The sequence below is a fragment of the Podarcis cretensis genome (genome assembly GCF_951804945.1).
Source record: "Podarcis cretensis genome assembly, chromosome: 9".
In the NCBI taxonomy this organism is placed as follows: Eukaryota; Metazoa; Chordata; class Lepidosauria; order Squamata; family Lacertidae; genus Podarcis; species Podarcis cretensis.
In genome coordinates this window covers 27,306,209-27,319,207 of record NC_137178.1, presented here as the reverse complement: position 1 = coordinate 27,319,207, position 12,999 = coordinate 27,306,209, and the positions used below count along the sequence as shown (strand labels likewise).

The following is a 12,999-nucleotide window of genomic DNA, read 5'->3' as shown; positions in this document are numbered from 1 at the left end:
TGAACGTAAAAGATAGTCCTTGTGGATATTCCCACCTAAAGACAATTGAATTACTTCTCAACAGCCTGGCTAATTCAAGATAGGTGGATTTAAGGTCCAGAAGTTGTTTAGGAATATCCTTGTAAATCTCTGCTCTTTTATCCGAAATTTGAAGTGACTTTCCGTAGTGCAGTCCTAATATTTTGTCCCTTTCCTCCTTAGTTCTCAAAGTAATCAAACAGTCTCTGGGCTTGTCCTTCTTTGTGAATTTCCCAAGCCTAAAGGCAGTCACAATTTTAAAATCTTTTTCCTCCTCCAAAGGCCACCACTTGGAAAATTCTTTTGTTAAAAACTCAGTTAGGTTCCCTTGTTCGGATTCAAGTTCTGGTATAAACCTCAATTTTAAGTTGTTTTCCCGAGCTCGAAGTTCAATCATAGACAGATAGGCCTGTTGTTCCCCAACCTGCTTGTGCAGTGGTCTTACCTCCTGCTCCAGTGCCTCAGTTTTCTGAATGGCTTCCTCTGCCAGTTTCCGATTTTCTACAGTGGATTCAGATAAATTGCCAATTGCTTGAGCGTTCGAAGCAACTTGTTCAGTTAACTTGTTAACACAATCTTTGCCGTTTGTTCATCCACTTTTTTATCCAGTCCTTCCAATTTTTCAAGTATTTTGTCTAAGACTGAAGCAGATCCACCTGATGCCATATCTTCTCCCAGCAGGTGTTCACTTTCCTCTAGTTCCAAAACATCAGGAACAGATGATCTGCGCGGCTGTGAAAGTAAATTCAAAGTTGTTTGTCTTTTCCCTTTAGCCGCTCTTGTTTGTCTCCCAGTGCTGCTCATTCCACTTCTTTCTGCTTAGTCAAGGTCAAATTGAATATGTTCTCATGGGAATCCACAAGCCCACCAAGTAAACAGGAGGAAAGGAAACCAAAAGGAAAGTCACATATAATTATAATTCCAAAGTCCTCTAGAGGGAGCCACTTATGTTGCAGGGAAGAAGTCAAGTTGTTAATATCAATTATTTAAAATATTCCAAACTTCAATACTTCAGAAGCTTTAAAAACAATATCCAAACAGCCTTTGATTCCCTAGAGACCTTCAACTAAATTGTATCTGGCAGAGTTGGTCTCAAAGTATAACAATGTCTCAATAAGTGCAGGATGTAGCAGCACAATACAACAGTTCCAATAAAGCTCAGCAAATAATAACTCCAACAACAAAGTATCAGAGTCTTGCAATCTGACAGTTCTGTTATTTAGGCAGTCCGACTACCTGGGGTTCTTTGTTGATTTGTAAATCCAGCAGGGGAGGTACAGACACAGTTCGTATTTGAAATAAAACTTTTAAAGAGTTGAGTCTTAAATAGCAACTTAAATAGATGTGAGAGTCAATTGCCTTTTAACACCTCTTCAAAGACTTCAAACGTCAAAGTCTTTGCTTTAGATCTTAAGCAGTGACAAGAGACGGACTTCCTGTTTTCGTCTCTCGCTTTTAGCCGAATTAGCAAAAGATTTATCCACCAAATCCTTCTTTCATTTCTTACTCACGAGTTGTTGGTTTCAAGCCGAATGTTTCCAGGAAAAGAGGACAGCGCTCACCGACAGCAGCTACGCGGCTTCACTCCACAGAAAGAGCGATTGACTCACAGCACCGCACCCCCTTCTACATTCCGGAGCCTCTTACGAGGTCCCTTCTGCGTTTCGGGGAGCGCTCCTGGTGCCCGCCGAGTCCCACGGCCACAGGCTTACGCTGCCTGTGGTTTTCTTCCACCAACTTTCAAAGCAGTTTACAGATCAATAACAACAACAACAACAACAACAACAACAACAACAACAACAACAACAACAAAAAGCAATCCCTCAGGCATGCAATATGAAGGACATCACACGAAAGAAAAGCAGAGAGAAGGGGGAAAAGCAGTCTCCAGTGCCTATCAGAGTTACAGTTCTTTGAATGACCAGCTGGGATGGAAACAATTCAGCTAGCCTGATTGAATGGCTTCTGCTCTGTGGGCAGTAGAAAGCATTATACAGTTTCGAAGCACATCTTGACTTTCACAGGTACAAACCAAGTAAATGGTGCAGTTTCCTGCCCACCTGCTTCAGTGTGTACCATCCTCCTCTACCCACTCCCCCCTCCCCCTGCATTCAGATTATATGCCTATGTGAAGGACTGTGCACACACAAAGGATTATGGGCAAAGTTTCTCTGCATTCAAGGTAAACGCTCCTGTCAACTTGCATCCTTCAATGGCAAGTAGCTCTGTTCTTTCTCTGGCCATGTTTAAAAAGGCAGCTTCCCATTGGAGATCCTGAGAGATACAAAGGAAGGGGCTGATGGCATTGGGTTGGCATCTGTCTGTGGCAGGAGTGTGGAACTTGTGGCTTTCCAGATGGGTGTTGGACTTCAACACCCTTCAGCCTTCACTATTGACCATGCTGGTTGGAGCTGATGGGAGATGCAGTTCAACAACATTTGGAGGGCCAAAGTTTCCCTACCCCTGGCATAAGGCATTCCTGAAAATGAGCCTTTTGTTATTTCATAGAATTGTAGTGTTGGAAGGGACCATGAGGGTCATCTAGTCCAACATCCTAGAAGGCAGGAATATTTCACCCAACATGGGGCTCAAATTCCACAATCCTGAGTTTTAGTCTCATACAGGGCTTAATGTGGGGGGCAGGGGGGCCAGAGCCCAGGGCACAGAATTTTGAGTGGCATGAATGAGGTGCCCCCATGCAGGAATCCTCGTCCTGCCCTGCATGCCGCTACTCTAGCCCAAGTTAAGCAGACTTAAGCCCCATTGTAATAAATGTGTTACAACTCTTTATCTTAGCTTGGTTTGGGATGTAATTTTACATCCAGTTTTACATGATTGATTTGCGTGCAGGTCTAAAGTCATTTGTTAAAAAGCTTGTGCAGTCTGCTTGGCAGAAACAAACATCACTTTGTTACTGTTTGCATCACTTCTTTAACTAAAGTTCCATGTGCACAGAAACCAGCAAAGTCTAGCTTAACATCTGCATCCATCTGGGAGCAATATTATGGTACTGTTTCTACAAACAGTTGTGCCACTGAAATTAATGTAAAACAAGCTTCCACCATTGTTGAATAAATATTGTAAACCTCTCCTTATGTTAAATAAACGTAAGCCTCTACTTATGATAGATTAATCTAAGTTTATATTGGATTGTTGGAACCGGCATAACTAGCACAATCATCGAAAAGTCCTGGCTAAGAGATGGGTCTGAGGCAATGAATAATCTAATTAAATACAATTGCCCAAAATTTATACAGTATTACAGATACAGCACAAATCACCCACCTCTTAACAGCCCTTAAAGCCTACAAAACTATAGGATTTGTTACTAGATCATTGGTTAAAAAGGTAAAGGTAAAGGTACCCCTGCCCGTACGGGCCAGTCTTGCCAGACTCTGGGGTTGTGCGCCCATCTCACTCAAGAGGCCAGGGGCCAGCGCTGTCCGGAGACACTTCCGGGTCACGTGGCCAGCGTGACATCGCTGCTCTGGCGAGCCAGAGCTGCACACGGAAACGCCGTTTACCTTCCCGCTAGAAAGCGGTCCCTATTTATCTACTTGCACCCGAGGGTGCTTTTGAACTGCTAGGTTGGCAGGCGCTGGGATCATTGGTTAGCATGTGCTTATTCTTTATAAATAGTGTCTTATTAGCTGTGATAATGAATTCAGTCCATTCAGCAAAATACTTCTGTTTCGGCTTGCAGATTTAAATTTAAACCCCCCCCCCCAACATATATCCAGTGCTTTAGGGAGCAGCTATAGATTGTCTATTAAGATTTTAGCAAACAGACAACATGTTTCATGTAGATTCAAGATGGCGGCGCGCATAGACGCTGCGGCTTAGTACTCTCCCTTGTTTTTCAGCGTTTTGTTTTGTTTTTTTATTATTTTTACTTGTTCTGAGTATGTCTGGTCGGGCAAGAAAGATTTACAGCAGGCAGGAACTTCTGAAGGTCGGGTTACAGTGTGTACAAGCTGTAAGAGCTGATTATTTAGATCTATCATCTATCAACTGTCATCAACTGTCAGCCAAGATGGCGGTGCGCACAGACGCTGTGGCTTAGTGCTCTCCCTTTGTTTTTCAGCGTTTTGTTTTTGTTTATTTTTACTTGTTCTGAGTATGTCTGGCCGGGCAAGAAAGATTTACAGCAGGCAGGAACTTCTGAAGGTCGGGTTACAGTGTGAACAAGCTGTAAGAGCTGATTATTTTCGCCCAGATACCGTTCCTGTGGGAGTAGCCAGGCCACCGGGCTCTCCATGGATTACTATGCCTCCAGGGAGGAGGCGAAGGCGGCGTAGAGACAGGAGGCAAAGGAGGGGTTGTCGGGCCGGCGTCCTGGTAAGATTGCAGAGGAGTCCATCTAAACCACCACTCCCTAGCATATTTCTTGCTAATGTGAGATCTCTTGCCAACAAAATGGATGAATTGAGGCTGCAGGCAGCAAAGAACAGCCTTGTAAAAGATTGCTGCGTTTTATTTGTCATTGAAACATGGCTTCAACCGTCCATACCAGACATAGCTATTCAGTTGGAAGGCTGTGCGGTACATCGTCATGACCGAAGCATGGACTTCGGAAAAACCAAAGGAGGGGGGCTGTGTGTATATGTGAACAAGTGCTGGTCTAAAAATTCTAAGACTGTGGGCAGTCACTGTTCACCAGATTTGGAATTTGTAGCTGTTAAATGTAGACCAGCCTATCTCCCTAGGGAGTTCACAGCTGTTATGCTAACTGGTGTGTACGTGCCACCAGATGCTAATGCCAACTTGGCTTTGGGATGCCTGCAGAGCCTTATCAGCAGCCAGCAAGACAAGTATCCTGAAGCTGTGCACATCATTGCGGGAGACTTCAACCATGTTGAACTTAAAACAGTGCTCCCAACGCTCTATCAGCATGTGAAATGTCCCACAAGAGGGGACAAGACACTGGATAAAGTTTATTCGAATGTAAATCACGGCTATAGGGCTTTACAGTTGCCACATTTGGGCCAGTCCGACCATATGTCTCTGTTCCTGGTACCAGCATATATCCCACTCAGGAAACGGGCTCCCACAATATCAAGGACTGTTAAAATCTGGCCTGAAGGTGCTATTCACCAGCTGCAGGACTGTTTTGAGAGAACCAATTGGGATATTTTCGATCGTTCAGACCTGGAGGAGCACACGGCGGCAGTTCTGTGCTATATCAATCACTGCACAGACACTGTCACAGTAAATAAATCCATCCGGTTTTACCCCAATCAGAAACCCTGGATGAATAGAGAGGTCCAATGCCTGTTGCGGGAAAGAAACAGGGCTTTCAGGTCGGGCGAGGTGCAGCTTTACAGTGTGGCAAGAGCAAACTTGAAGAGGGGTATTCGACGGGCGAAACTGGATTATAGACAGAGGATTGAGGATAATTTAAGGAGCAACAACACAAGACAGATGTGGCAGGGGATTCAGCATATTACCAACTATAAACCTAACCTTGGTGCTGTCGACGGTGACCCTTTGCTGGCGGAGGAGCTTAACCTCTTCTTTGCTCGCTTCGAGAGGGAGCCACCTGAGACGTCGGTATTACAGCCACCAGCCCATAGGGGCCCCTCATTCACTGTAGAGGAGCACGAGGTGAGACAGGTACTGAGGATGGTGAATCCGAGGAAGGCTGCTGGACCTGATGGCATCACTGGAAAGGTGTTGAAGGGCTGTGCGGATCAGCTGGCGAGGGTCTTTACTAAGATCTTCAACAAGTCCTTACACCAGTCTATTGTCCCACCCTGCCTGAAGTCGTCAACTATTGTTCCTCTGCCTAAAAAACCCACAATCAGTAGTTTGAATGACTACAGACCAGTTGCACTGACTCCAATCATCATGAAGTGCTTTGAGAAACTGGTGCGCCGTCACATTATTTCCTGTCTTCCACCAATTTTTGACAACTACCAGTTTGCATACAGGGCAAATAGATCCACAGAAGACGCTATCACCACCACTCTCCATGCTGCTCTGTCCCATCTGGAGCAGCCGGGGAGTTATGTGAGGCTGCTGTTTGTGGATTTTAGCTCTGCTTTTAACACTATCCTCCCCCATAGACTGGTGTCCAAGCTAGAGGCGATTGGACTCTCCAACTCCACCTGTCTCTGGGTTTTGGATTTTTTGTCAGAACGTTCTCAGAGGGTTAGAGTAGGGTCACATATGTCCAAAGCCCTTAGCCTTAACACCGGCTCACCACAGGGTTGTGTGTTGAGTCCCCTGCTCTTTACTCTCTATACGTATGACTGTACAGCCATCTATTCCAGCAACAAAATCATCAAGTTTGCTGATGACACTACGGTGGTGGGGCTCATTTCAGGAGGGGATGAGTCCGCCTATCGGGACGAGGTGGAGCGGCTCTGTGTTTGGTGTGGAGAGAACAATCTGGCTCTTAATACAGCTAAGACCAAGGAATTGGTGATGGATTACAGGACAAAAAAGGCGGTCATTCAGCCCTTGTATATCAACGGGGAACGGGTGGAGAGGGTGGCGGAATTCAGGTTTTTGGGAGTGACTATCGATCAGGGCATGACTTGGAGCGCAAATACCACTGCTCTGGTGAAGAAGGCTCAGCAGAGAATTTATTTCCTCAGACTTTTAAAGAAGAACAATCTGAGTGAGAAACTGCTGGTGTCCTTCTACCGAGGCTCCATAGAGAGCATTCTCACATACTGTATTTGTGCTTGGTTCTCCAGTTGTACAGCTAGGGAGAAGAAGGTGCTCCAGAAGGTCATAACCACAGCCCAAAGGATTATTGGTCATCCTCTCCCATCTTTGGAAGAACTGTACGGTTCCCGTTGTCTTAGGAAAGCAAACAACATCCTGCAGGATGCATCTCACCCGGGATACAGTCTGTTTGCACTACTGCCTTCTGGCAGGAGATATAGAAACATCAAGTCAAGGACAAATAGACTGAAAAATAGTTTCTATCCAAGAGCTGTGGCCTTTTTGAATGCTGTAACTCGATAGTGTGACCTGGGAGTTTGATGGGTGTGGGTGTGGGTGTGGCTGGAATGTGGTTTGTTTGGTTGTTGTTGCTGTTTTGCTTTTGTTGTTTTTTTAAGGGATGACATCCAATTTCGTTGCACTGTGCAATGTTGCACTTGTGTAATGACAATAAAGAATCTATCTATCTATGTTTCTTGTCTTCTGTTGAATCCCAAAAGCAACCTTTGTCAGTAAGACGCGTAATTCAGTTTCGTACTCAACTTGTGTACAACTGCAGATCATTTGCTTTAAGGATACTGATGCTGGCAAAACTTTCTACTTCTGCCCATGTGGTAAGGCTAGAATTTGTGGGGGTGCATAATATTAGAATGAACACACACCCTGATGGGGCAGGCATTGTAAGCCGGCATATAACCATTTCATCAACATCAAAGCATTTGTGGAAGTCACTGACATTGCAGGGAGCAACCACTGCACAATTGCAATCACACTGCTCCAGAGAGCATCAGAATCGGGTGATAGTCGCTTTCTATACAAGTTTTCATTCAGGCACCCTTTGAGTAAGTGCATGCATTGGTGGGAAATAATAAACCATGCTTTGGAATAATTAGGGTGTCAATTTGGAAATAACAAAAAATATGCTAATGTCCTTGTATTTCTAGATCCACAAGTAGTTGTTTAATTTCTTCAGGAGCATGAGCATTTGTTTAAAAAAAGAAGAGAGAGGAAACATGAAATGGTTAATGCATAAGTAGTGTCAAAATGTGAGAGAGACATAAGCCTTCATGGCATTATGTAGTTCTTAATATTTTGTATGTTTTCTCACTAATAGAAAGACTTCTGCAGCTTAAAAATACCTTATTTTCTGAGCCAAATGGGTGTTTACTGATTTGGCTTTGCAGTACCACTTAGTAATTGTCATGTTGAATCTATTTTGTATTCATGTGGGTGACATATGTTGTTGTTGCTGTTTAATAGAAATTCCACAATTACCCTAAACTCTGATTGTATTTCAGAACATTTCATATATTATAGATACCATTTCTAGACTGCAATAGTGATAACAAGTGTGTAGATTTATCTAAAAGGTATTACCATCCTCATAATGCAATCCTATACATACTGGAAGTTAGTTCCAGCCTCAGAACCCAGTACAGTGGTACCTCGGGTTAAGAACTTAATTTGTTCTGGAGGTACCTTTAGCTAATGGGGCCTCCCGCTGCTGCTGCGCCACCACTGCGCGATTTCTGTTCTCATCCTGAAGCAAAGTTCTTAACCCAAGGTACTACTTCTGGGTTAGTGAAGTCTGTAACCTGAAGCGTCTGTAACCTGAAGCGTCTGTTACCCGAGGTACCACTGTACTGTATTCTCACTGATACATGTGAACAGCTCTGAGACTGCCCCTCTCTCTCTCTCTCTCTCTCTCTCTCTCTCTCTCTCATTGAATAGTGAGATAAAATGCCGGTAAGAATGAATGAATGAATACTGGTTTGCAACGTCAATTAGTAAACACAGACGCCAGTAGGGATGGATAAATTTTTGGCCAGACCTGGATTGTGGTGCGCAACACAGAATCTCCACCTGACGTCTCTCAGATCACCAATTTAAAGCTTTACTCCTGTGCATTGAACCAAGTGGAGCTTACTTCCAAGTAAACAAACATAGGCCTGTGCTTCATGGTACTCTGTGCACTCCAGGTCCTGACTTTGTAGCATATATGCATTTTACATTTTTCTCCTTTGTCTAAAATGTGTCTTTCTCTCTCCCCCGCCCCCCCATTCTCTCATTCAGGTATCAAATCCATACTGGTCTTCAGCATTCAGTCATAAGGCCCACTCAGCCTAACTGTTTACCGCTGGATAATGTGACACTACCTCAGAAGCTGAAGGAAGCTGGCTACTCCACCCACATGGTTGGCAAATGGCACTTGGGCTTCTACCGCAAGGAATGCATGCCAACACAGCGAGGGTTTGATACCTTTTTTGGCTCTCTCTTGGGCAGCGGTGATTATTACACTCATTACAAATGCGACAGTCCTCGGATGTGCGGCTACGACTTGTATGAGAATGACAATGCTGCGTGGGATCATGACAATGGCATGTACTCAACGCAGATGTACACACAAAGAGTGCAACAAATCTTAGCCTCCCATAACCCCAGGAAACCCATATTTTTGTACATTGCATACCAAGCTGTCCATTCTCCACTTCAGGCACCAGGCAAGTATTACGAGCGTTACCGATCGATAAATAATATAAACCGACGTAGGTATGCTGCTATGTTGGCATGCTTGGATGAAGCTATCAACAATGTGACTCTTGCATTAAAGAGGTATGGTTATTATAACAATAGCATTATCATTTACTCATCTGACAATGGAGGGCAGCCCACAGCCGGTGGAAATAACTGGCCTCTCAGAGGAAGCAAGGGGACATACTGGGAAGGAGGGATCCGAGCAGTTGGCTTTGTTCATAGCCCTCTGCTTAAAAACAAGGGATGTGTATGCAAGGAGCTCATCCACATAACAGACTGGTTCCCTACTCTGATCATGTTAGCTGAAGGGCAGATTGATGAGGACACCGAACTGGATGGCTATGACGTGTGGGAGACCATAAGTGAAGGCCGACGGTCTCCAAGGATGGATATTTTGCACAACATTGATCCTATCTACACCAAGGCCAAAAACGGTTCCTGGGCAGCTGGCTTTGGACTATGGAACACGGCGATTCAGTCAGCGATCCGTGTGAACCACTGGAAACTATTGACGGGGAACCCAGGATACAGCGACTGGGTCCCTCCGCAGTCGTTCAGTAATGCTGGCCCCAGTCGCTGGCACAACGAACGAGTTTCATGGACCGCTGGGAAAACCGTGTGGCTGTTCAACATCACGGCTGACCCATATGAGCGAGTGGACCTTTCCAGTAAGTACCCAGAGGTGGTAAAGCAGCTGTTGCGTAGGCTTTCACAGTTCAACAAGACTGCTGTTCCTGTCCGATACCCACCTAAGGACCCCAGGAGTAACCCCAATTTTAATGGAGGCGTTTGGGGCCCATGGTTCAAGGAGAATGAGAAGAAGAAGAAACCCAGCAAAAACAAAGCAGACACTAAGCAAAATAAAAATAAAAACAAGAAGAAACCTGACAGAAGAAAAGGACATTCCCTAAGGTGCTTTGCAGGTGGATAGTTTCCGTGGTTCCCTAAGGTGCTTTGCAATGGTTTCTTATGCTGCAATCCTAAGCATACATACTGAGAAAGACTACCAAATGTAGTGGTAGCTAAACTTCCAGGTAACTGTTTAGGCTCAAGAGTACATTGCTAAACCAGAGCAAAATAGTCCCCAAAATTCATAATTTGCAGACATACCAATGCAGTAGAAGTGCCATTTTTCTTTGGTCTTACATTGTAGCAACAGAGACATATGTCAGATGCATTTGCCCTCACTACCTTATCTTCCATACAGTGGAGGGTTACTCACACATTATTGCTCACACCATAGGGGAAAAGGCTACAGCTCAGTGGTAGAGCAAAAGTGTTGCATGCAGAAGATCCTCTGTTCAACCCCCAGCCACTCCAGGTAGGGCTGGGAGACACTCCTATCTAAAAAGCCATGGAGATCTGCTGCCACTCAGTGCTGAAAATTCTGAGCTAGGTGACCAAAGGTCTGACTTGGTATAATGCAACTTCCTGTGGTCTTATGCTGTCTCTGTACCCTACTTTTGTAGAACACATGGTGATATGTGTTCGAATGCACCTGTTTATTTTAATAACCATGTAAAAAGCCAAACTGGTAAAATATTCTCCATTGCTGGGAGAAAATAAAGACCAAAAAAGGGACAAAACATTAAAATGAGTTGCCCCCTTATGTTATCTTGATGAAGCACAGCCAGCCATTAAGCTACCAGAAATAGCCTGAATAACTTGTGAAAAAGCTGCTTCTAATTAAATTTTGCCTAGCTTTCAACTGGAAAGGATTTTTTCCTTCCCAGAATGTGCCAGGCTACAATTCCTTCCAATAAAAACAAGCTATGCACACACATACAAAACTGCTAATACATGGTTATAATTACAGAAAGATGTAGAGTTATAGATTGAAACTCTTTGCTGGATTATGTGCGCACAATCCCATACAATATATACACAGAATTGTGCACAGAATTGCAGCCTTATAAAGGTATTCACCAGCAGTGCTTGGTAGATTGCATACCAACTGACTGAATCCAAAAGGCTGTGTGCACTCCAGCACATATGAAGCTTCAGATAAGTAGGCTTTCTCTATTCACTTTAATAAGTGATTTGTGTGCATTAAGGTGGCCAAACTTCAACCATGAAACATATATCAAAAGAAGGTCTTACTGACTTAGCAAGAGGTTGCTTATATGTATGGATTGTAGCCAGCGACAGAAAGAGCCAGGCATGCAGCCCGGTCCCATTGTTGATTGGAGAAGGCAAAGATCCATGAACACAAGCCGTTTTGCAGCTGATAATGAGAAGAAGCTCACTCAGGATGTCCAACTGATGAATGGATGGGCATAGTCTAAATATGGTTCACAGCTTCCTCTGTTGAAGAGAAAAAGGTCAGAAAATAGTTTTTGGCAAATGCCTTACCCCAGAGGTTTTCAACCTTTTTAAGTCCATGGTTCCCTTGGTCAACTACATTCTTTCTGTGGCACCCCTATGGGGCTCATGAGCTCAGTTATGTCACCTTTTTTTGAACACCCTCCCTTGTGGAGTATTCCCTGAGACTCCTCTGTTCCCCCCTCTCCCCAAATAGAGTTGCCCACTCACACTGCCTTACAGGGGCCTAGCCAGCCAGAGGCACCATTTGCCTGGGTAGCTTGTAACCAAGGCTGCTGCAATAAACAGCTGTGTAAGCCTTTGGGAAGCAGAGATGCAAGAGGGCATCAGAGCCCAGGGTGCCACGGCACACTGCTTGAAAACCACTGCCTTAGCCACACTATGCAAACCCCAACACCTATGGTGGAAAACAAGATAAGGATTTTCACTTTCCGTTTCCAGACTTCAGAACTTCCCATTCCAGGTGCTGATGTAAGGCCAGCTCCCACTGTTCCAAACAGAGGAAACCTGTGACCCTCTTGATGATGTTGGACTGCAGTTCCCATCATCCCTGAACTTCATTGGCCATGCTGGCTGGGCCTAATGGAAGTGGGTCTGCCACAATATCTGGAGGGCTGTAGGTTCCCCACCCCTTCACTATTCACTCATCCATGGGTAGTCTCACTCTGAAACAACAGTCTGTAGTAGGTCCTGTTTGTGAAGGAAGCTAAGCAAGGGAAGAAGAGGCCTGAGACAAGGGGAGAACAGTAACAACTGTGACAGGTTGGTAACCTGGCAGCATTAGCGAGGTGAACAAGTGGAATACTTCAGCTTGTAATACATACATAATTTATTTTGAGGTACAGCACACCAATGACTTTTTGCTCCCATAGTTTTCCTGCGGGTCATTTGTTAATCCACTGTTATTCCTAGGAGAATGTTGTTTCATGTAGCAATATCTGCAAGTACTGTAAAATCAGAAATAACTGTAAGAGGGGGAGTTATCTGGGTGCATTCTTCCATTCTGTGTTTTGTCTGCAAGCATGTTAAAGTGGTTATCTGGCTGTGTAGTCACACACTTTTCTTTATGGAAGCAAAACTCTTGGATGTTTAAAGAAGAGGGAGGAAGGGGGAATGGAAAAAGGGTAAACTCTAAACATTTTATTTATGTATCTATTAAAAATAGTTTATTTTTATGGTGATAATCAGAATAGCCTCTGTTGTCTTTTTTGTAACAGTTTTTTTAAAAAACAACAGCAACCCAGTTTTCAGATTTTGCAATTTTTATATGAAAATGGAAGTTGGACTTTTTGTTTTGGGCAGACACTTGTCTCCACCTTACCCTGGTCAGTAGAAACCTTCACCATTATCCTCACAAAGCAGGTGAAGAGCAGAAGATGGGTAGAAAGCCAGTTGCCTCTGTTCCTTAATTGTGGTTGGTCCTAAATCACTGGTAAATGAATATTTTACTGT

General features: G+C 44.2%; 2 protein-coding genes across 2 annotated transcripts in view; both read left to right on the top strand.

The window, feature by feature from the left end:
• Positions 1-12,737, top strand: part of ARSJ (arylsulfatase family member J) — a 43,145-nt gene extending 30,408 nt beyond the window's left edge. The window contains exon 2 of the mRNA XM_079990239.1: positions 8,764-12,737. Within this exon, the coding sequence (XP_079846365.1) occupies positions 8,764-10,156 (1,393 nt within the window). The 3' untranslated portion in view covers positions 10,157-12,737. The remainder of the gene's footprint in view (positions 1-8,763) is intronic.
• LOC307223867 (uncharacterized protein) lies at positions 3,887-7,073 on the top strand. Its single transcript, XM_079990202.1, has 2 exons — positions 3,887-6,781; positions 6,836-7,073. Exons 1-2 carry the CDS (start codon positions 4,138-4,140, stop codon positions 6,991-6,993), a joined length of 2,802 nt encoding a protein of 933 aa, XP_079846328.1. The 5' UTR covers positions 3,887-4,137; the 3' UTR covers positions 6,994-7,073.
• Positions 12,738-12,999: the final 262 nt, after the last annotated feature.